Genomic DNA, 25548 nt, shown 5'->3' with positions numbered 1-25548 from the left:
GTTGGAACAGAACTGCTTTTCTGCTGCTACTGAGGGCAGGGTTGACTTGCCCGCTGGACTTCAAATCCCAGCTGGGGATTTATGGCGTTCACAAGTCTTGCGACAGAGACATTTTTCACAGCTGATGAGCAGTGGCGGGGGGCGGGGAGGAGGAAGTATGAGAGAAGGCGGCTTGGAGCAGGATTCTACATATGATGCGACTAACTTCAGTACTATCCCCCACAGATTTGTGGTATCGCTGGGCAGGAACAAAGACAAACTACACTTCTGTGCAAGCATTCTGAAGAGGCAGGCCGAGCTCCAAGTTTTATTTAGGGCACAGGCAACAGAGCATATCAGCATCACTCATTCATGCAAACGTTCACCTAAAACGAAGAAAGTAAGGCATGCCAACTTGGAACCTAGGAGTGCCATATCTGGCGGCCAATTCGGCAAAAACTTGATTTGAGCTTTGCCACTGAATAAACCACAGTTACCATGAGCAAAACATTTTTGCTGCAGACAGCAATATGTATATTTCCGGCCTTCAAGGACAAGAGTGAGTACAGGTTGCTTGAACTGGCCAAGAACTAGGCACTGAAACCAGTGAAGTGTGTATCGCCAGGTGTGTAAGTTCACCCTGGAGCAAGATGCAGGGGACCTACAAGACTACAACTCCCATCTTTCCCTGATCATGGCCAGGCTAGCCAGGGATGATGGGGATTGGAGATTTACAACATCTGGAAGGTTCTCCGCTACAGCAATATGTCAAGCAAAACAACTATAATAATCCATTAAACATAAAGTGAAACTTTATAACATGTTAAAAATCAATAAAATGCCTATACAGTGGTACCTCGGGTTAAGAACTTAATTCGTTCTGGAGGTCCGTTCTTAACCTGAAACTGTTCTTAACCTGAGGTACCACTTTAGCTAATGGGGCCTCCTGCTGCCGCCACCACACAATTTCTGTTCTCATCCTGAAGCAAAGTTCTTAATCCGAGGTACTATTTCTGGGTTAGCAGAGTCTGTAACCTGAAGCGTCTGTAACCTGAAGTGTCTGTAACCCAAGGTACCACTGTATGAGATAAGAAGGAGGAGAAACTAACACTGAGAAAGAGCCCATATTGAAACAAAACTTATCACGCAGCAGATAAATTTAAAGCTTGCTTATATTTAAAAAAATGTATTTTTACAATACTGTTATGAATTGGTGGGGGCAGACTCCCCATAATTCCTGGATTCAGTAAAAGCTTGAAATAATCAAGTTTTGATTAAACTTTGCCAAACATGGCAAGGTCCCTTGCATTTAGTTATGCTAAAGAGCCAATCCAGCTCTTCAGAGCCAACTGGATGGGCCATTAGCAGCAACAAAGGTCAGTGTGGGCCCATCAAAGACACCATCAGAGGGCAAGACTGCTGGGCAAGAAGGCATGGGGCCCCTTCTTTGCTGGGTGCTAGTGGGCAGAGGGAAAGACCAAGTTGAGGGTTTCAAGTTTGAGTGACAGGCTGGAAGAGGGCCTTGGAGTCTGTTAGCAGCGAGAAGGAAAGGGAGGGGCAGAACTGTGGATGGCAGCCTGGAAGTAAGAGACACAGAAGGTGGCTTTTTGCTGTCTTTAGAATCCAGTGCTGCCCTTAAGAGGTAAGTCAGACCCTTATAGGAAGTGAATGCTCTGCAATCCCTCCATCTAGGTGCAGGTTGTATATATGTGTAAATAAAACCATATCTAATAAAGACACTGCAGTCTCTGCTGTGTCTTATTGTTCTGAAAAGGGAACCCAGACCAAGTAATCACACTTGCAACCCTTGGAATCTCGCACCACCCATTGAAATTGGGATGGCGTCTAACAATACATTGCTCTCTTTTTTCCCCCATTGTATCTTCACAGTGTTAAGGTTTATTAACTTGCTCTTTAAAAATTAAAAAAATAAAAGTTGAGGTTCTGAAGATTAGAGTTCTGTGCCAGGTAGCTGGAAGAGTTTGCTGCTGTTTGAAACCTGCCTTGGCATCTATCGGGAAGGTAGGAACTGCCCACCATCTCTCTCTCTTCAACCTGTGTTTCCTCAATAGTGGCTTGCGAAAGATAAGGAAGATGGAAATATGCAGAGAGGCACGAAGCCAAAAGAACAGTCCTTTGGCAGCGCAGAGCAAAGTGTAGGCTTCAGAATCCAAGAAACAAACATGGTTTCTTCAAGTCTCAACAAACACTGGCCGCATGCAGCTCTGAAATTTTGTGCGTCTCTCTTCGTGTGTGTTTTGGAGTGGAGACCTTTTGCCTGGGCATGTTCTGCAGTTATTACTTTAGGACCTTGTTTCCGTTTGCAGCAAATATACGTTTCCCAGGCTGCTCAATGAGCTGCTCCCCAACTCGAGTGATCACAAGACTTTTCCTGCTCCCAAGCGTATTTCAGCCACACCTTCCTCTGGGGCCTCAGTTTATGCAACTACTGGCAGGATATTGAGCATGGGGAGTTGCACGCACCCAACGACATTTCCTAGGGATGATTCAGTGCACAGCCATTGCTCAACTTTGGCCTGTGCCCGATTACATTCGATTTCTCAGGATGCATGGCATATGAATTTTGCACCATATGGATGCCATTCCAAGGTGCAAACCGTCAGAAAAACAACAGCACTTCCATTGTGGTCTAGGTGATGGGAATGAAGGCAAAGGCTTGCAAAGCGGAAATTAATTAGGAGACAGATCAAAACAAGCTGGTGTGAGGCAGCACCTTGAATTAAGAACCAGGAAGGTTGTGTAAACACCAGACATTTGAACCACACAGCTTTCCCCCCTTAATAATCCTGGGAACTGTAGTTTACCCCACACAGAGATGCATTTCCCAGCACCCTTAACAAACTACAGTGTCCAGGATTCTTGGGGAGGAGTGATTTGTTTTAAATGTGCTTGCGCTTTCTGAATCTCTCCTCTGCCACCCTCTCCCTCCTCATCCGCAAGATGGTTGAATAATAATGATGACACACCTTACAGGGTTGTTGGAAGAATTACTGCTAGATAATGCACATGAAGTGCTTTGAATACTTGAACGTGCTATAGAATTTATTTATTTCCTTCCAACCTGAATTCTACCCCTGCTGCAGAGCTCCCTCTGCCCTCCCCATAATTTGCAATTATGAATACTATGAGATTTGGAGAATGCAATAAAGGATGATGTAACCAAGGTATTAAAACACTGACCGAGTTCACATGTCACACTAAGTCAAACCATAAGCCGAACCACATCTCTTTAAGCTGATTAATTTTGAAGTACTGTACTCGCCTCACAGTGAGTTCAACACATGTCTTCTCACAAGCAATTCCAATTTGGTTCAATGGAACAAACTCTCAGGTAACAATGTGCAATATAGGATAGCAGCCAGGCAATGCAATCCTATCTATGTTTACTTGGAAAAAAGTGCTTCTGTGCTCAGTGGGCCAAATTCCCATGTGAGTGTGCTTTATGAGTGCTGCCAAATGTCTAAAAGTGACACTTTTAAAGATTCAAAATATGAATTCTGAATTGCTGTCAGATTTTGCATTTTGTGCAAATTTTTGGGTGGTATTCAGCTTACCTATTGAAATTAATGGACCTACCTTAGCCATGTTTAATGAGTTTACTGTAAATAAAACTTCATTGACTACCACCCTTCCTTCCCAGTTCTATTCTGGTCCTGAATTTTATATTTATAAATCTGAAATTTATTTTTCCACCGCTAACATGCCCAATGTGACAGATGCAAGTGACTTGGCAGAACATGGCAGGAACAGCCTCATTCTTAGAGTTTTTGCAGTTCACAACAACTCAGTTTTCTGCAGTGCAATGCAAAGCTCAGGCAGCACGATGGATCCCTTGCTCTTCTCAGGCTACGGTCTTTAAACGGACAGACACTCGAGATCTGAATAAGCCATTTGAAACAAACAAACATCCCTTGATTGAGGCAGAACAAGAAGCCAACCTATTCCAGGAATAGATCTATCTATTCCAAATGTGCTTGCACTGTGCCAAACCAAAGCTTACGCCTTCCAACACAGGAGGCCTATAACTTGCTCACAGACTGTGGCCAGAATATGCGCGGAGGCTATTTTTTAATGGAAGGGGAAAATATGCCTCTCTAAGCAAATTTGACCTATGCAGCAACATGCAATTGGCTCCCCACCTCCAAGGTGCTAACAACTCTCTTCAGGAACTTCAACTATCAGCCCTTTTCAGCTCCACCCCCCCAGAATGCAATTTCAACAGAATGTTGTACAGTACTATGTATGTAAACTCATTAAACATGGCATTAACAACACACTCTACAGCATTTATCTGATAAAAATAGGCTTGTCCTATTCCTTAATAATAAAAATGTTTTTATTATTTATCCCCCGCCCATCTTGACTGGGTTGCCCCAGCCGCTCTGGGCAGCTTCCAACAAATATAAAACTATAATAAAGCATTAAAAAACTTCCCTATACCTATGCCTTCAGATGTCTTCTAAAGGTTGGCTCAGGGGTGGCATAACTCCATACCCCCCAACATTTCTCCGATGAAAATAGGGACGTCCTACCATACCCTTCAACAGTTCTGCGATGAAAATAGTGACGTCCTAAGGAAAAGTAGGACATTCCAGGATCAAATCAGAAACTGGGACTGTTTCTGTAAATCTGCATCTGCCCCTGGAAAATAGGGACACTTGGAGGATCTGTAAAGACATATTTATTTATCCCTACTCATAGATATAATGCAATGGCGTAATGAATCTATTTTAGTAGTGGCTAATTTACGGTTACCAGATTTTTTTCCAATGAATCTGGAGACACCCCGTTTTTTCTTTTTGAAGCTGAGTAGCAACAGGGAGTCATTAGTGGGGATGGTGAGGCAAAAGACCCTGGGCCCAAGCACACATGCAAAGCCCTTCTTTCACACCCTATGAAACATAAATGCGCAGAGTTTTTAAAAAAGTGGGCAACAACCGCCCACCCGCGACTCCCCTGATCAGTCAAAACAAAGGGGGAAGGGGGCAGGAGATCTGTACCATCGGACATCCCCGGTTCCCCTTTGGCAGTGGCAGCAGCAGCCCGGAGCCAGCCTGGTAGCGCAGTTGGCTCTGGCTGGCTTCAGGAGTTGCTCGCTGCCATGACACCCACCATTTTTCCTCGCTGGAAGTCCCCATATAATGTGGCTTGAGTGCAACACATCATTTGGGGACTTCCAAAGAGGAAAAAAGGCAGGCGCCACAGCAGTGGGCAGCGAGCAGCTCCTGAAGCCAGCCAGAGCCAACTGCGCTACCAGGCTGGCTCTGGGCTGCTGAGGATGCCGCTGCCACATTTCCCGGGGACAGATTTGCAAATCTGGGGACATTCCGGGGACGGAATTTGTCCTGGGACAGATTTGCAAATCTGGGGACCGTCTCCGGGAACTGGGGATGTCTGGTAACCCTAGTAATTTCCACTGGACCTGATGTGGTTGCTAGATCACAGGGGTGTGGCCAAATTGTTCTTGTTTTATGCCCATTCACCTTTGCAAAGATACTGCAGATACTTAAGCATTGCAGTTTTACAAACAGCACCTTACTAAACTGAAAAGTGCCATACTTTATTTCAGAAGGGGTCCTTGCTGTCACAGTTGCTTCTCCACTGGGAGAGGAAGTTCTGTGGCCTCCATCTGTTGTGGTTCTCTCCCTATCTTTTTCCTTTGCAAAGAAACAAGCATTTCAGTTTTATCAACGCCTAGCACCGAAGTGTCTTACCTTGGTTTAGAAGGGGTCACTGCTGTCACTGGATCATTGCTATTCTAGACCATATGCTACTAGATTTTTCTTTCATTTCTGCTGTAAGCCATGGCTAGTCGGCACCCTTAGCCATGGCTAGTCGGCACCTGCCAACGAGGAAGCTCTGCTTGTATTTATGGTAACAAGGTGTCTCTGCAGCTGTAATGTCAACCTAAAATAGAAACTTTTCATCACCAGTCAGCCACATGATAAATGGAATCATGGCTATTCTGCCAAAATGGCAAGGGAAAAAACAACCAACCAGAAGCAACTGGCTCTAGCGTAAACAGATAGTAATCACTGTAACGTTAAGGAAATCCAGTCAAGAGACTAGAATGGTTCCAGGCCCGATTTCACACTGACAAAAATAGAAGCCGATGTTACACTCAGACAAGGAACAAATTAACTATTTTATTGGGGAACTGTTGCTGCATTTTAACAGAAGCCTAAAATAAACAAAAGAGATCATTGTGGACTTTAGGAAATGTAAATTGAATATTCAGCCACTTATTATTGAGGGGAAGTGCGTGGAACAGGTCTCGGTCTTTCGATTTCTGGGAATGGAGTTGAGCTGCACGGCCAGGGACAAAACAATGCTATCCAAGGTTGTAAAGACTGCAGAGAGAATAGTTGGGTGCACTCTTCCCACCTGAGATCAAATCTATGCTGCCAGGTGCCATAAGAAGGCGGCAGAGATAGCACATGATAGTACGCACCCCGGAAATGATCTCTTTCAGCTTCTGCCTTCTGGAAGAAGGTATAGAGTTATAAAGGCCAGGACTAGCCGCCTGAGAAACAGTTTCTACGCTAATGCAATTCTGGTTCTAAACGCAGCATAAGGGGTCTCTGTAGTATAGTGTATTTTAAAATGGGGTTTTAGAGTTTTTAGAGAGAATTATGAGAAGCAAATATTCTTATTGCCTTGTAGTACAACAACCACAATTGTAGAGGGTTTGACATTGGAAATCACTTTTGTGGATGGTTGTATGATACCCAATATTTAAAACAAATTTTCTGCAGCATCCCTCAAAGAAGCAACAACTCCACTTCATCTCTAATTACCTAGCTGCATCTCAAAGCGGGTTTGGAAATCTGAGCAATGAAGATAAGGCCAAAATACTTCCTTATTGGAAGTCATTACGGCAGAACACAACTGGAGATGAAGTAGTTTCAAGCAAGGAACGTAGATTTTTCATTTCTTGAGGCAAGCTGAAACTGAGGATCTTGTTCAGTTTTCTAACACGTGACTCCCTGGTAAACTTGATTGTCTTCACTTGGTTTAAGTACTTTTCCTGATGACTGGGGGGGGGGGGACTGCACAGTTAGGTAAATTATAAAAAAATATTCTGGATGGAGGCAGAGGGGTGGTAGCTCCTGGCAACAAAAGCAAGCCTTTCGGATTGAGATTGGCTGAGTGGTACAGAAAGCTAATTGATAGAAAAGTATCCAGGATACCGTCTCTACACTGAAATTGATTACGGAAGGATGTGTAGAACAGAAAAGAGTGTGGCTTTGAGAATTTGGGGGAAACTTAAAAATAAATTATTGGGAATTTTACTTCGTACGGCGAAGTCCCGTTGCCCTCATGGACCTGTGTCCACTGGAGTCAAGAGCGGATCTTCTAAATCTTTGTCTTTCTCAGATCCAGGACATATCTTTAATCCCAAATGCACCCCAGATCCACTGGCTTCTCATATTTGTACGTCTGTTTTTCTCTCTTTAGGATGATAGATGGCAGGGGCTCTCTGCAGAGGGCTACTATAACGAACAATGAACCATCACTTAGCATTGCCCCAAAGAGGAAATAAATCACCAGAAAATGAGGACCGTTTTTTATAAAATGCAAATTGAGAAATAATTACTGTAATTCAAATAGAAATACAATACATCTCGCCATCATAGGGTAAGACTGAGACAAAGTGACTGAGTACGTACACGTCTGCTTGCCTGGTGCTGTTCACTGTTGATAGGCAACTCTTCCCTATCTTTCACCTGGACTTGGGCTAAGCAGCCCTTCAAACAGAGAACGGTCCTCTGTAAAGTAAGACACATGGCCACCCTAAACTTACAACTCCCGTCATCCCTGGCTATTGGCAATGCTGGCTGGGGCTGATGGGAGCTGTCAATTGAAAAATCACGTTTTTGTGAGGAAAAAGCTTGGGATGTCCTGGTCTTTACTTTTTGAAATATGGCAGTCCTAGACTACGAGCCAATTAGAGTTGAGCTGTGGGCCTGCCAAGCAGGATTCAGTAGTTTGAATTTGTGGAAAGGCTGAGGCCTACTGAATACTCATATATATGAGCTGGAGATAATCTACTGCATTTCCCTAGAAAAGAGAAACGCCCATTTATCTCATGAGGAGCTGGTTCATATTACTACACCCATTTTTATCAGCTGTCTTTGAATTACACTTTGTTCTCACCCGCCTGCCCCAAATTCTTGTTGCGTTGCCTCAGGACTTGTGCTAAATTAGTATTCTTTCTCTGTCTTTCATGCTCTGTGCTAACTTATATTTAAAACAGCGAGATAGCACTTTGAACTGAAATTAAACCTTCTGAAAAACACAGTTTTCAGAGATAACAGGAACTTAAACCACCCAATTCCCTTCCTGTTCCCTAGATAAAAACCCCTTGCCTTTCCCCAACCCCGATAAAGGAGATAGTATGATATTCCAGAGAGGACATGATCGCTACTTTTTATTTTGCTGGCATTTGAGATTTTAATTAGATTAGTGGTTATAACCAGAAGGGAGATATGCAAGTGTTCCTGGTTCAATTACAGGTTTCCAGATTATTCTGTTCATTCAGAGGGAAATGGTAAACATTTAAAAGTGGAAAGGAAATGGAATTGACTTCTGCAGGTTTCAAGAAAAGGCAGGGGAGAGGCTGTTTGGGTAACCTAGATTTATATTAAGCCAGGTTTAATGTTCAACGAATTAATACTTAAGGCTGCAATATGATATCTCCATTTACTCAGTAGAGTAAGACCCATTGAGCTCAGGGCTTCCTTTATTGGCTGCATACAATCCATACATTTAAAGCCCATTTTGTTGTTGTTTACTCGTGTCCAACTCTTTGTGACCCCATGGACCAGAGCACGCCAGGCACTTCTGTCTTCCACTGCCTCCCGCAGTTTTGTCAATGCTGGTAGCTTCGAGAACACTATCCAACCATCTCGTCCTCTGTCATTGCCTTCTCCTTGTGCCTCCATCTTTCCCAACATCAGGGTCTTTTCCAGGGAGTCTTCTCTTCTCATGAGGTGGCCAAAGTATTGGAGCCTCAACTTCAGGATCTGTCCACCCAGGGAGCACTCAGGGCTGATTTCCTTAAGAATGGATAGGTTTGATCTTCTTGCAGTCCATGGGACTCCAGCACCACAATTCAAAAGCATCAGTTTCTTCGGCGATCAGTCTTCTTTATGGTCCAGCTCTCACTTCCATACATCACTACTGGGAAAACCCACAGCTTTCCCTAAAGAATCATGAGAACTGTATTTTACACCTCACAGAGCTGCAATAACCAGCATCTACACTTCCAAGAATTCTTTGGGGGAATTCATGCAATTTAAATATATGGTGTGTACGCAGCCTTAGTAGCAACATTCTGGCTGCATGATTGTGTGTATAATTCTGAACAGAGCCCATGCACAAACCATCTCAGTGCAAGCCAGAGAGAAAAATCCCATTTCATACTCTGGATTACTTCCATATGTCCCAGTTCAGATACCCGAGGAAGAAAGTCACATGTATTTGGTTTCAGTCACAGAATAACTGATGCCTGTTCTGCTGGGCTACATACAATAAAGAGGATGGAGCAACTCCCCTATGAGGAAAGGTTGAATCACTGGGGACTTTTAATTTAGAGAATAGGTAAGAGGTGACATGACAAAAATTTTCTGCCTACAGAAAAGCTTTTATCCGTTTCTCATTACTCTAGAACTCGTGAACATCCTCTGAAGCTGAATGTGGATTCAGGACAGATAACAGAAAATACTTATTCATTCAGCACATAGTTAAAACTATGGAACTCACTCCTACACAGGACAATGATAACCACCACTTGGATGGCTGTAAAAGAGGACTTGACAAATTCATAGATAAGATTTTCCATAGCTATTAGCCATGATGGCTATGCTCTGCCTCCATAGCTGAAGGCAGTAATGCATTTGAATCTGTTGCTAGAAACCACAGAAGGGAAGAGTGCTATTGTACTCCAGTCCTGCTATAAGGTTTACCACAGGCATCTGGTTGGCCGCTGTGAGAACAGGGTGCTGGCTCAATGGGCCTTGGGCCTGATCCAGCATGTGTTTTCTTATGCTCTTACACTCTTGTGCACACACAGAGGATGTACATATGACTGATGGGGATACAAATTGTCCCTCCCTGCTCATCTGGGTGGTGGGCTGGGTTGAGAGGTTCAAACTTCCCAGATCCCATTCTCAGCACTGTGCTTACTTTAATCCTCCCTTGTTTTGTTGCTGACAAAATCATTTGGGGTTTTTTTTTTTGGGGGGGGGGTGGGCAGAATTTTTTGCTTGGGAGCTGTATTAGGCTCCCAAAGCCAAGGATTAGCCACGCCAGATAAAATAGGACTAGGTTGCGAGTCTCCCATTGAAATCAGTAAGGTGTTGACGCTGCAATCCAACGCAGAGACAGGTTTCAATAGTTCACCTAACTCAGCATAAAATACTCATCCGGCTCTTCCATGCATAAAACTGAGCCCACTCAAAATACGTATGAGAGATCTGGGATAAAAAACCAAAGTCTGCTTTAATACCTAATTATGCTGTCATAACTAAAAAACAAAACATAAACCCAACAAGCCAAAGGTTTTCCGTAATTATGCTTTTTCCTGATGCTTATTTGTACACGCGCGTGTAGGCTTTTTTTTTTTTTTTCAATATGTTGTTTTCTGGGGTGCCTTTTTTCGTTGCCGTTCTTCATTTCTGCAGAGAATTGACGGCTGGAGGGGCGGCGGCCGCCGCGCTAAGCTCTCGGGAGACAGCTGGGAGAAGAGCGGAGGCACCACGTGACCCGCGCGTGCCGCATTTCTTCCTCTAGCCTCGGCGGCGGAAGGCGAGGATGCGCTCGCGACAAACCGCCGCTCCCTCCCTCCCTCAGAAAAGGAGCGTTTTCTCTATCGCAATGCGCGTGCGCGAAGCAGCGGCCATGCCCTCCCCGCCCCCTCTCTCTTCCCTTCCGCCCCCCCCCCACCGGTTACTAGTTGACGTCTCTGCCACGAGACTTGTCCGTCACGCGAGTCCCCTCCCCCTCATCCGCCGTTGAAAGAAAGAAAGAGAAAAGCCAAGCTCGGGCAACAACAGGGAGGAAAAGGCGCGGGCGGATCCCAATGGCCCGTGGTGGACGTCTCCTAGCTCTCTTCCTTTCAGGCGCCTCGCCGTTGCCGCCGCCCTCCACTACCACCAGCGCGCAGGCGCTCCGGCGCGTGCGTCACGTCGCGAGCGCCCTCCGCCTCCTCGGCCGGGGGGGGCACAGGCGCGCGAGGCCAAGGGGAGGAGAGAAAGTTGGAGCGCGCACGCGCAGTGGAGGCAGTCCTATCCACGGCCGTCTAAGGAGGGAGGAGGAGGGTGGCGGCGGAGGCAGCAGCAGCAGCAGCGACAGCAGCACGACGACCCACAGCAGGTCAACTTGGCTCGCTCGCGGGAGGCCCTCGCCCCTTCTCTCTCTCGGTTGGGCCAGGTGCGGCCTGCTCCTCCCCATCCTCATCCGCCTCCTGGCTTCGGTCTCCGCCTTCTGTCACTGGGGGGTCGCCGCCTCCCCCTCAGTGCGCGCGCGCGCTGGGCCTCCCCCTTCGCCTCAGTAGCAGCAGCAGCAGCAGCAGCAGCAACCACCTCCTCTGCCGCCGTCGCCGCCGCCTCGTCGTTCTCCTCAGCCACCTTCTCTTGCCGTCTCGCTGCCGCCGCCGCCGCGATGCCGGAGAAGCGGCCCTTCGAGCGGCTCCCGGGCGAGGTGCGCCCCATCAATTACGGGCTCTGCCTCAAGCCTGACCTTATCGACTTCACCTTCGAGGGGAAACTCGAGGCCGCCGTGGAGGTAAACGCGGGGCTGGAAGTGGGCGAGGCGAGGGCGCGCGCGCGTGTATGTGTGTAAAGATCTGAGGGTGAACGTGTGGGCTTGGGGTGGGGAAAGGAGTGCGTGTAGGGTTCGGGGCGGGCGATGGTGACTGTGGCTTGGAAGGCCCCGGTGTGTGGGTTAGGGTAGGTGCGCCCGGGGGAAAAGGTGGGGAGTTGGCCCCAAGAGGAGGAATGCGGGCGAATAGCTCCGTGATGGATAGAATTGGGGTAAGCGTCGGGTGTGGGGCTTGGGCAGCAGGGATGGGAAAAGGTGCACGAGTAAAAGGGGGAGAAGGGTTTCTATGAAGTGTAGGGGTGGGATGGAGTATTTGGGGGGACAGCGGTACCTGTTGGGCTGATTCTGGATCATGTTTCTGGTGGGCAGCCTCCCGAGATGGTTAGTGGTCACTGCTCTTCTTTGTATTGTGTGTGCGCGTTGTGTTATTGTTTTTTTTTGGGGGGGGGAGTTAAGACTTACCTGAGTGGGAAGGTATTCCTGCCTTTGGTGAAATAGGGAGATCTGTTCTTTGAGTGTGCTGTTGGGAAGTACACTTCCAAATTGGGTGAAACTTGCCTAAGATAAGTGTGTTTCCAGGAGTGAAGGACATGTTCTCTAGGATGGGAGGTGGCCTCTTGGCTTCTTCAAGAAGTTGAGAAGATTTTCTGGTTTTAATGAGGAAGTCTAATTCATAAGGGGTGGATACATTCTTGTAAGATTGAATAGGTTGGGGAATCCTGATGTTAGCAGTTTTTTATCTCTGGTTCTGTAGGTTTGAAGAAGGTTTCTTAGTTAGGATGGGAACAATTACTTGAGGAATTTGTGATTGAGGTTCTTCTTGGATTCATGACATATGGTGTATCTTTGACTATGCAAGGAGATTCAAGTAAGCGGTGTAAAATTTGTAGCAAAATGACCTCAGACGGGCAATATTCAATTATTTTGGATCAGAATTATAAAGGAGCAAACCATGAGTTTGGCATGTCTTCTCTTAGAATTAAGGGCAGGAACTTTCTTTGGAAAGTTTTTATTTTTTTAAGAGTGCTGAGCTTGGGAGACTTTTGCCAATGAGTGTCATGTTGAGAATTATATGTGCAGGACATTCCTCTTGGACTCAGGGTAAGAGATGGGGGACTGTTGGTTCATGCTTTTCATGGCTTCCTTAATAGGGAATAATATGAGCAGATGAAGGAGTGCCTTGCTCAGCAGTAGGGCTTTTGTGTGATGTGAAAGGTAGTGGAATGGAGTATGTATCTTTCAGTAGGTTGTTTGTATCTGCAGTCAGTTTCAAGTTATGTGATAGTCCGCCTATTAGGTGTGGAAGTGAGTAGAGCTTAGGAAAGAGATGCAAGTGGAATTGTTTCCTTATGTCTTGGTACACATTCTTGTGATGCTCTTTCTTTCCCTGTGTCTCTCCTAAGGAATCCTAACAAAACAAAAAAAATCCTTCCAGTAGCACCTTAGAGATCAACTAAGTTTGTTCTTGATATGAGCTTTCGTGTGCATGCACACTTCTTCAGATACACTGAAACAGTTGGTCTCTAAGGTGCTACTGGAAGGAATTTTTTTTTCCAACTATGGCAGACCAACACGGCTACCTACCTGTAACTAGAACTAAGGAATCCTATTAGTGATCTTTATCCATTGCCTTACATTCCCATAGGGCAAGACTCCTAACAAAGCCTAAAGAAATGTGTGTTTTGTGTTGCTGATATTGTTTTTGTAGTCAGTATTTTTTACTTTTTCCTCAGTATTGTAGTAACACTACTGTTTTTTCTTAGATTTGGGATTGTTGATTTCAGTCAGCAGAACAGTGGGATGATTCTTGGGTAAAGTTTCTGCACAATGTTAAAATGCAGACGGGATGGAGATTGATAGGCCTGCTTCTTATTTCAGCTACCTATCTGAGAAAATGTCTGTGCAATACACAATCATGACATCAGGTTTCTTTTAACACAGAGGACAGTTTTCCTTGAAAACAGGTGTGTGAGAAATGCAGTTTGCTAGATTTCTCTGGGCTCTTTCCTAATCTGGGATCATTCAAATGAATAAGGTACAGTTTAAGATACCAGGAAGAGCCTCAGTTCTTTGTAACACAGCTCTTTGTCATAGAGTTCTGAAACCCTGTCATTAATAATGAATCCTTCATGAGTAAGGCTGGTTAAGTCTCCTGGGGCATAATTCGGTCAAGAGGAGTACTATATGCTAAACTAGTTCTATTTCTGGCGTATTTTAGATTTGGGGAGGATGGCATGATATAAACTGGAGAGAATTTCTGGGACTGGTGAGAACCTTGAAGAATACTGTTGGTGAATAAAAGTTATTAAGACTGCAATCCTATCCTTACTTATCTGGGACCAGGCCCAATTGAGTTGAATAGGCCTGACTTCTGAGTAGACATGATTAAGATTGCACTACAGATAGGAAGGAAATGTAGATTTTTTTAATTGCTTCTATTTCCTTTAGCTAATACGGTAGTCTCCAAAACTTTGCTAAAATACAAACCTATGTCCTGTAATGTTTATTTGCACTTAGTTTCTACTAGCTGGTCTTTAGACTGACATTTAAAATTGGAAAGTTTCAAACATGCTATAATCAATACTGAGAAAATGTATATTTCATATGACTCAGCAATTCCTTAGATTTCAGTATTAATTCAGGCAGATGGATCACCAGGAGCCTGGGACTTTTCAGGCTACTACTAAAATACCCCACAATATTTAGTTTTGTTCAGAGTGCTTCAATTCTAAGTCCCGACCAGATAGTTCAGCCATGACATTGAAGCCATGTCTAGAAATCATAGGTGGTGTTGTTCTTGGTGTTTTAAAAAAGGTTTGATAGTTTCCTTTCATTCAGCAAGAGCATATCTGCAAGAGCATTCAAGTGAGCTAGTTTGCAATACAAACTAGTTGTTTCAGCCTTTAAGGGTACATGCAAACCAACTGAATTATTTATAAGGGGAAGTATTTTCAAGACACTATAGATATTAAAAGACAAGTTAAACTCCATTATTCAGAAGGCAGCAGTGTCCAGAAAGAGCCCCAACTGACTGGGATGGAGAAAATTTGTTTTGTCCATAACTGGCTTTGTGTCTCAGCAGGAGCAAATTTCACTTTGAAGTGTTGAGCGAGCATATTTGGCTGCATAAGCAGAGCAAGAAACACTGAAAGGTGACCAGTTGTGTAAATACCATGGAGACAACGTGCAGGGAAATGGAATGCAAGTTGTTAAAATGATTCTGATTTTGAAAACAACTCCAGCAGAGAATGGTGTGCATGTTTCCAAGTTAACTGTGGACTGTGGTATGTCTGTTGATGGGGGTTGGGTGGGAGGAAGGGAAGAGAATGAGGCTATAAACGAACCACCAGTTCAGTTAAATAAAAACATGATTTCTCAAGCAAATGTGTTCAATAAGTGTGGTGACACTTGCAAATGTTGGGTGTTAAATTAGGATGGAAAGTAGCCAAGATTGAACAAGGCGTATTAATTATTTCCCCTCCACCTTGCTGCAAAGGTTCCTTGGTCAATTATGCTAGCACCCTGTGACTGGCTTTTGACACTTGTAAAAATCATTTCAAAATGTGCTGTAGTTTGTGGCTGATGATAACACACTTAAAATAAGAGACAATAACATTTTCCCTGTTTGAGCCCTAGCATAGAATTGAGCATGTTTCCAGTAGTTATAAAAGCTAATGTTTCTGAAATGGGCAGTTTGTGGAGAACTAATGTACATGATTTAGCTTAAACTTAGCAAGTTCCATTTCATAGTTTGGGGAAATTCTGGGGAATTTCTGAAATTGCTGTTTTAAAGTATCTTGAGATAATGTTCAGGAATCCAAATGTGTGTGCTTAACACACTTAAGTTACTTTCTGAAGCATTCCTGACAGTTGTCTTAAGTTAAAATTTATCTTGAAAGCCTTCAGTTGTATAAGAAGGGTCAGAATATGTGCTTAGGTATATGCTAGCAGCTTATAAGGTGGCCCAGTGCCTACAGTATGTCTTGGGGCCTTGATTCAAGTTACAGATTGACCCTGCACTTGCTTGGTGATTTTGAACAAATCCCCAGGAGGAAAATGGGAGTAACATATTTCTGTTGTGGTCAGTGTGTCTAATTTGAATCAACCTCCTATTAGAAGGGAGGTCAGAATGATCTGAAAATAACTTAGAATATCTCTCGATTTTATATTTTTCAGTGTGTGTAGAAATGGAAAACAAACCTAATTCAATAATGTTGAGTGTCTTGCGAATGATGATTGTGATATGTCCTAATCTCCAGGACCTGAAACCAGCAGTAATTTGGGAGAAAGCCAGTATTGCTTTGTGACTGCACAGGTTCATGCTAAGTCCTGGGACAAAATACTTTCTCACTTGAAGGTTAAAGGGAGCCAGTGTGGTATAGTGAACAGTGGGGGTAGTGGACTTTGACTAGAGAGACCTGGCTTCAAATCCCCACTCAGCCATGAAGCACATTGCATGACCTTAGGCCAGACACTATCTCACAAGGCTGTTAGGATAAATCCCTGTGCATGTTGCCCTAAACTCCTTGCATAGAGCATGGGATACAAAGGTTAATAATAAAAAAGTAATAAAATGTTGCCACCTGAGTAACTTGGAGTTAGTCAAACGTTGAAGGAAACATTTTCAGCTGTGTCTTGAAAGTGTAATTTCCTCTACTATTTCACGAGGTCAGTGAACAATCATAGAACAACTGAAAACCATAATGTTAACCCACCAATTTAAGCACCAGATTAGCAGAAGGTCAACACACTTATCAGTGAAAGAGACTTGTAATAGGAGTTCAGCTGTTGCAGAGAGTTTCCATTGGTGACAACTTATGCACTTCAGTTTCCAATGAGATATGCTAAACGGTGCTTGTAACCTCATTTTAGGACACTAAGTGGCCAAGCATATAAGCTTTTTAATTGAACCCTTTGCTTTGGCAGCTCTCTTGTTCATACCAGCTCTAGAGAACAGGAAACTTTGATCATCTGATAAGATATTTGATTATTATTGATGCTGTAGCAAGTCACATTATTTCAAAGGCTGGTAAATGAGTTACACTTTATTTTCAGCCTTTCATTTTGGCACTGCTTTGTTTTTCTACTTGGTAAAAAACTTGGCATATTGGGAAGAAAAACCCAATGCTATGATGTGTTTAAGTGTAATAAATTGACACATACACTAATAGTATGTTAACACAATCACTAAGTTTATTGGTAGCCACAAAAATACTTCCCTGTCTAGTGACCCATTACAATTGTTGTGCAACATTTTCATTTTTTGTTGAAGAACCATGAAAGCACAATTCTTTGTTGATAAGGCAATTTATTATGGCTACTGTACTGGATATACTTACCTGGAGGGACGTGGGTGGCACTGTGGTCTAAACCACTGAGCCTCTTGGGCTTGCCAGTTGGAAGGTCGGTGGTTTGAATCCCCGTGATGGAGTGAGCACCTGCTGCTCTGTCCCAGCTCCTGCCAACCTAGCAGTTCGAAAGCATGCCAGTGCAAGTAGATAAATAGGTACTGCTGTGATGGGAAGGTAAACAGCATTTCCATGCACTCTGGCTTCCATCATGGTGTTCTATTGCACCAGAAGTAGTTTAGTCATGCTGGCCACATGACCTGGAAAGCTGTCAGTGGACAAACGCTGGCTCCCTCAGCCTGAAAGCAAGTTGAGCACTGCAACCCCATAGTCACCTTTGACTGGACTTAACCATCCAGGGGTCCTTTACCTTAAAAAACACAAAAAACTTTCCTGGAAATAAGTTCAGTGAGATTAATGGAAGCTCTGAATAGATATGTATATTTAATAAATTTGTCCATAAAAATACAGTATTTTCTCATTGCAGCTTAACAACATTTAAACACTGTAAAATTATCTACAATATAAGCAACATAAACGGAATCACAACAGCAAAAACATAGGATTGTAATGCAAACAGCAGTATTTATGCTAAGTTTAAAAAGTCTCTGGCTCCATTCTTTCATAAGGTGTCTCTTCTTTTTATCCTGGAAACTAAAATACTCTTATCTTTGAAATTAAAAAACAACAACTCTTGAGGCACAGTACAGAGGCTGGGTTCCATAAACTCTTACACTGGCTTTCCCCATTGATGAGCACTCCTGTACTTTCTGTGAAAGCGCTGTTTCTGCCAATGACCACCTCTACTTTCATGCACAAAAAAACCTTGGTGGCAGAAAGGAGAAATGATTTCTTTCCCACTGGGCATTTGGGAGATGCAGCAGAAAGGAGATGCTGCTGGCTTTTCCTGCAACATCAGATGGGAAGAAAAAATGTCCCTTTGGAGGGACTTGAGGGAATGATGCATCAATGGTAAGCACTGGTTTACCACTGTTAAGCAATGATTCAGATAGTAAACTCAGTCATAAACTTAAAACCCCAAAGTGTTTATAACCTCATATCCTTCTCAGTGCTCAGTTGAGAACACCTTCCTGTGCTACCTGCTCTGTATGAGGTTTAGACATCAAAGGATCATGGATACTTTTTAATTAATTTGCAGAATTCCTCCCACAGGGAGTTTGTGGAGGTCCTTGCCTTGAACAGATTTTTGAAACAGTGTAAAATATTTTTGTATGGATAAACATTTAGTAGTTTTAAATAAATGTGGGGGTGATTCAAGTAGGGGAGATATGCAACTTCATGGCTAGTTCTGAATCTCCAGTTCAAAACATAGGCAGAGGTCTTTCCCAGCCTTACTGAGTCTTTGGAGAGCTGTTCCCAACAATACTGGGCCAGAAAACTAATTTCACCTTTGACCTTGAAACTGTATTACAAGCCTGTATTAGAGCCAAAGCATTTTTATGGTGTGACATATTCTATGAGAATAAGGATACCAGGTATTAAGGGTTCCTTCCCTTACATTGGAAGCTGACTTTAACTTTGTGAGCAACTGTAAAATAATGCCCTCCAAACTATAATAGGGTAGGTTTCTGCTATGCATATAAGCTGTCAGGAAAATGTCAGATTGTGAATGGCATCTTCTACCTTAAAGGTCAGACAAAGGAAGGGACCTTTTAAATCTCTTCATTTGTAGTGTCTCATTGGTCTTCTGATTTAGCTGAAGGACATGCTGATGTACTTAGTAAACTTTAACCTGCCTGCTGCTTTTTATAGCTTGCTTGTTCAGTATCTGCCAGGTTTGTAGATCATGCTGATTAGGTGTTAATTTTGTGTTTCAGTTCAGTCTGTTTAAGATGCTGAATATCTTCGACTGTGTGCGCACAATATATTTGTACACTGGTTGGGCAATAGTTGAAGGTCAAAAATTTTAACACAGTAATATGTTTCCACCAGAGGTTCTGAAAATTACAGTAACTAGGGCAATGGCTGGGATCCAAAGATCCACACAACTAGTTCCACACACTTAAAAAGGATGTTTGACGGTTTCCTTGAGCTGTAGCTTCTTATGCCACATAACAAATTATTTTTGATAATCTGGGGTTTTTAGAAGTTGTTTGTGTTATAGTATGGGGTGCTTTGCTATTCAAAGAGAAAAAAATATTACTAGGTATGCAAAGGTACTTGGGCATACCTAAAGTAGATCTTTGAATACAGTTGCCTTTTGAAGGTAGCAATATTTCAGGCAGGATATCTTGGAATTCCTGGCATTCATGTCTAGCCTGTTGGTCCATTATTTCTAGATCTAGGCAGATTTGGCCCTCCAACCTCTGAAATTCCTGATGTCAGCAACGTTGTAATTAGTTAAACTCAGCCAAGTGGTTGTACAAGTTTAAGAACAGCTTTTGCATAGGAATTGACTTTGACAAAGGTTGTCAAACTGTCATCTGAATGCTGAATTGCATTCTTTTCCTGCATAGAACAGGAGTCTTGAGCAGAGGAAGCTGTTGCTTTGTTTTCTATTAGCAGATTTACTGCTTGGATACTATAATCCACGTTGGATGCAAATCAGTGGGAAAATGTGGTTGCCTAGATAAGGCCTTATAATTACTGTAGCTGCTTTCATTTGTTCACAGACGTGATCTTACAAAGCTCTTTCTGTTGTTGGGTGGAAATTGGTTTGATTTCATGTATTTTGGAGAATAAATAACTTGGTTACAGTCCAATATATTGGGAGGGCTAGCTGTTTGGCATGGACTATAAAGTTGTAAGCAGTGGTGAATTCTGATTGAGGGATTAGCTGCTCATCTCACTGCTCACTTTCCTGGCCTCTACATGCTACTTCTTCTCTTAGAACTTTGTCCTCATCCATACTTTAATGAATAAGGGAACAGATCCTCTTTTGAAGAGCATAGTGCATAAGAGAGAATATAAAGAAGGATATATCCTAGGCTAAAGTTATTGTGTTTTAAAGTTCAACACACCAATTATCCACACATAGATTGCTGGTATATAAAAGTCTATCTATCTCTAAAATACACCTAAAATGTTAATAGAACATATTATAACAGAAGATGGTGTAATATAAAATATAATGAAAGGCTAACTATTAAAAGCATGGATGCAGAACTTGTGGCCCTCCAAAAATAGCTGGATTATAGCTGCCATCATCTTTGACCATTGGCCAATCTGGGTGGGGCCCCAACAACATCTGGAGGGCCGCAGGTTCCCCATTGCTCTGTTAAAGTTATTCAGATTATAGGAGCAGTACATGGGAAGTGCAACCTTGCTTCTGCTTCACAACCTCTGTGAATTTTGATACCATCAACCATGGTATCCTCTTGGACTAGTGCCACAGGATAGGAATTTGGGGTGCTCTGTTATAGTTGCTCTAGTCCTATCTACATGGCTAAATTCAGATAGTGACATTGGGAGAGTATTTTGTAGCCCTGTGGCAGTTGTACTATGTCTCATGCCCTCCAGATGTTCATCAACCCCAGTCAGGATGGCCAGTTGCAAGGAAAACAGGAGTTGTAAAGAACCTCTGGAGGGCACCACATTGACTACTTTCTATTGAATAACATACAGACGCCACATTCAATCCATTTGACCACAGCTGGCTACTGCTGCTGAAAATATCAACATAAGGTTCTATAATAAGGAACACAGACCTCCCATTTTATGAAAAATGTTTTCACTGGTGCATGGGGATTCTGTATTGTGCATGCACTGCATTAATGGGAAAACTTTGTTTTGATCTCATTTCTCAGCATTTTTTATAAAACCTGCATTTCTTTTTGTAAAAAACTGATATTCCCTACAGTTGTTCAAGCAATCACATGTTTCCTTAATAGTCAGGGCTGGCCTGTCTATGAGGCAGGCACCTCAGGCAGCAGAATCCAAGGGGCACATCCATGGGTGCACCTTTCCCGCTGGAGAAGCAAGAAGTGGTTGCAGTAGGTTCTGATGAGATCTCATGAGAGCCCGCAATATTTCACAGATGCCTCTGGATACATTGGGCAATCTTGCCAGAACCTTGGAAACTGCAGCTGCACAACCCTGGTCAGCAAGGCTTTGGTGGAGGTGGCAAGGGGGGAGGCAGGCAGTGCATGGGCAGGGCAGCACCTTCCTATTACACTTCAGCTGGTGAAATTGGACAGGCTGCCCCTGTTAATAGATGTAATCAAAAATGGCATTAGTATTTCCAGTAATTACCGTATTTTTTGCTCTATAAGACTCACTTTTTCCCTCCTAAAAAGTAAGGGGAAATGTGTGTGCGTCTTATGGAGCGAATGCAGGCTGCGCAGCTATCACAGAAGCCAGAACAGCAAGAGGGATTGCTGCTTTCACTGCACAGCGATCCCTCTTGCTGTTCTGGCTTCTGAGATTCAGAATATTTTTTTTTCTTGTTTTCCTCCTCCAAAAACTAGGTGCGTCTTGTGGTCTGGTGCGTCTTATAGAGCGAAGAATACGGTATTCGCTGTTTGAGGTGTTGTTGCAGGAAAACTGGAAGTGAATGTTTTTGATGAACATACAGGGTTGTACCCAACATTAGTTATACTCCGAGTATAACTGAAATTAATGAGCATGGCTAACCCAGATCCATAAATTTCTGTGGGTCTGGTCTGAGTAAAACTTAGTTGGATACAATCCATAGTTTCTGTTCTAATTACTTGATTTTATTTTTTTAAAAAAATAGTTCACATGTCAGTATTCATGCTTGTACTAGCTGCTTTCCAGAAAACAAATTTTCCAGTTCTGTAAGAGGCTTTCAAATATTAATCACCATTGCATAGCTCTTTCCTTAATGTATCTGCTTCCCTGCAAAGCATTTAATGTCTGCATTTTCTATTTGCCTGCAATATAAAATGTCGTATGTTGAACTGCATTTGGATACTTGCTTTTGTTGCTCTCAAACAAGATTTAATCCTGAGCGTATCATGTAAGTGAAGCCTTATTGAAATCAATTTGACTCCTGCTAGCATGAGTCCTTTTTCACAAGCTCGCATTTTGTATAAACTGCTGCCTGTGTGCATAATTTGTTGATGCCTTGTTTCTGGGTCTTCATGGGGCTGAACATTTAATTATATGTAACCATTAACTTGGTTCCTGTAAATGTTTTCTGGTGCTTCACACGCTCTTGAAAGGCACTGTTGTGTGTTTGCAAGAATATTAACATATTATCACATTTAAATGACAATGAAGGTACATTCAAAAACAGCCTCTCATGTTGTTCAGGGCCACATATTGGTTGTTCATGTATTATATGTTCTGGAGTGTGTAGGACAGGGGTGGCTAACATTTGGCACTCAAGATGTTGGATTCCTAACTCCATCGCTCTGACCATTGCCCATGCTGGCTGGATCTGATGGGAAGCCACCTCTGGTGTAGGGTGTTAAAGGTATGTCTTTAAAGTTAAATGTGACACCATTCCCTTTGGGTCAAATATGGATTCCCTGTTTCTCTTTATTGACATGCTACATAGTTGCCTTGGCTTGATATTTGAGTGGACCTAGTTTGCTAAAGGAGTCTTGTTGAATAGACAAGCATTGGTTGTTGGGGCCTTCATGTGTTGGATCTGTCAGTTAATTCCAGTTGATTCTCAATGCATAGTAACTATGCAACTGTATGGGGGGCATGGGTGTTGATGGGGATGCTAGTCTTCTGAATTCACTATTGAGATTTGAACAAATTTGTATCATTTGGGGATTCGTGGCTTTTTAATAATAATACTGTGGTGGTATTGTTCTTGTTTGTTACTTTGGTATACATTTTTGTATTTTTATATTGTAAACCACCCTATAATTCTTGGATGAAGGGTGGTATAGAAATTTAATAAATAATAATAGCTGCGGTGCATGCAAAACTTGAATAGTATTTTAGGGTTAAAATAAACAACCAGTTTCCTGAAAATCAGCTTTTTCCTGTAGAGGCACCAGCATGTAGAGAGCTGAAAAATTATTTTGGATTTCTGAGTATGAGTTTAAAACTTCTAGGCACTTGTGTGACCACAATTTTGGACTTTTCCCAACCCTAGCTGATAGTGTTGTGGGGTAGCTTAGGTTGCAGATTCCAGTTGACTTTCCAGCCACTCTGTGCAATCCTTGCTCTCCTTTAGGTATGGTAAACTACTTATCCAGAGGGAATATTCTGTATTGAGCAAGTTGCTCACTGTGAGATTGTAATACTCACTATAAAGTTATAAATATAATGATTGTTCACTATGTTGTAAACTATCACTCCTGTGAAAATGCTGTAGGTGTGAATGGAAGAATAGTGGTCTTGCGTTTTATTTGCATTGAAGCAGCTTTAAAAGTTCACTTCAACAGCTTGCCAAACTTTTTTTAAAAAAAAATGTTACCGTACTCAATGTTAAATGAAACATTAAGTTATAAAGTTGAATGTGTATTTTACAGGTGAAGCAGGCGACTAATCAGATTGTGATGAATTGTGCTGACATCGACATCATTACAGCTTCCTATGCACCGGAGGGAGACGAAGGTAAGAGGGAATTTGCATGTAGCTTCTGTATGTTCAGTCTCCAGGTGCAATATTGATCAAATAATGAATTTAGTTGTACAGCAAGTGTTTCCAGATTGTTTTGACATAGTGAATTTAAAGTAATCTCTCCCTTCTACATTTTGGATGATGTCTAAAATCCTCAGCATATTAGAAAGGAAAATGTATTCAAGTAAAAAAGATATAATGACTTGGTTTCTTCATAATACTGAGCTAAAAAATGGTTAAGTATGAATATCCAAGTTTATTGGGTACACAGAATGAAAATTTCACAGCTGCTTTGCACCTCCCCTGGTTTTGCTGCTGTCACATTACCCAAAGCAAAGCCATGGTTTGACTTAGTGTTATATGTGAACATGGGCTCATAGTCTATCTCACTCTAAACAAACCGCAAGCTGTGTAGTAGCCAAGGTTTGTTCTTGCCTTACTGCTCATGGTTTCTTTGGGGAGATATGTGCAAACCTGGGCTAGTTCAGCAGCAGCTGGGTCTGGGGAAGAGTAAAATGCCTTTAGTTTTCACTTTGTGTACTCATGCATATGAAACTATCGTTTGGCTTGGTCTTTTGTGTAACCAGGCCATTATAACTTTTTTGCTTTAAAACATCTTCCTCTATCATATTATGCAGCTTGTTACTTCATGCTTAGCCATGGTTTGGCTTAGTGCTACGTGAGAACTGGGGCATTGTGATAAAAATCTTGGGTTTAATAAGATTATGGCTTGTCCCAGTTCTTCAAGAAAGTGAAGACGCTTGATTAAGGAGGCATTGTTGTGGCTGCCAGCGCTATCACCTCAGTATTTTCAGCTGCTGCATACTTTGTACCAAGTCTACAAACATGTGATCTTGAAAACTGGGTATAGTTTACCAGCCATGTATGGTGTTACACTAGTGATGCAAAACTGGTTTTGGTTGCTGCAGGGGAATTGTTGAGTATCTGACTGTCAAGCACAGATGGTTGGTAGGCTACATTTGTTTTGGATGGTTGTAAGTTTGTAGGCCAGCCTTCGATAAAATGCCTATTTAACATGCCCTAGAGATGACTTTTTGATCAGGATTTAACTTGGGCAATGATCCACCCTCCTCTGGAATGTGTGACTTGGATTACTTGAATGAGTAATCTGAAACTGGTTTGTTTTGTGGATAGCTTTTTGTGGTGCAACTTCTCTTTGTGACACACTGGATTGAACTGCAGTGGTTGTGTGTGGTAGTGACAGCATAAGAACAGAGGCCCATCTAGTCCAGCAATATTTTCACAGTGGCTAACCAGAGCCTATGGGTAGCTCATACGCACAGTAGCTCTCCTGCTTGTAATGCCCAAAAAGTAGTGGTCAGAGAAGCATTGCCTCTTAACACTGAAAATACTACATAGCCATCATGACAAAGTAATGAGCTTATCATGCGTGGTTATGTCCTCTTTTAAGTCATCCAGGTTGGTTGCTACATGTTACTGCAGTGGATTCCATGATTGTGGTCTGCCTCACAGTAAGGGAATGGAGTAGACAATCAATTAGACTCTCTCAGTCAGCCAGTCCTATGCCATTTATATATAACTTCAACATACAAAAGGTGATATGGGGGGGGGGGGGGAGGTAGAAGAGGATTCCTGGTGACCTTTCCACCTGCTGAAACCTCATTTTCTCTTCCCATTGAGAATTTTGTCAAAATTGAACAGGGGTGGGTGGGCAGATTCCTGCCTCTTTAAATCTATGTTGGTACATTTGAGCTGACAGGAACACATCTGGGTTTTTGGATTCTCTGCAAAGCTCAAAGCACATGATATCTGGTGAGAGCAAATGGATGGGAACCAGAAAGCTCAGTTCAGCAGGGATTTTGCATGTGTGCCAAAAGTATGTTCCTTATGC

The 25548-nt window shown here is 42.8% G+C and overlaps 1 protein-coding gene across 1 annotated transcript in view; it reads left to right on the top strand.

Moving 5' to 3' along the window:
- The first annotated feature begins 6853 nt into the window (after positions 1 to 6853).
- Positions 6854 to 25548, top strand: part of NPEPPS (aminopeptidase puromycin sensitive) — a 78721-nt gene continuing 60026 nt past the window's right edge. The window contains 3 exon segments of the mRNA XM_083408520.1: positions 6854 to 11216; positions 11219 to 11787; positions 23585 to 23669. Coding sequence (XP_083264646.1) covers positions 11084 to 11216; positions 11219 to 11787; positions 23585 to 23669 — 787 coding nt within the window. The 5' untranslated portion in view covers positions 6854 to 11083.

This window comes from Podarcis tiliguerta, assembly GCF_965153285.1.
Source record: "Podarcis tiliguerta genome assembly, chromosome: 13".
NCBI lineage: Eukaryota > Metazoa > Chordata > Lepidosauria > Squamata > Lacertidae > Podarcis > Podarcis tiliguerta.
Note: the sequence above shows the minus strand (reverse complement) of the source record. Positions and strands in the feature narration are given on the sequence as shown.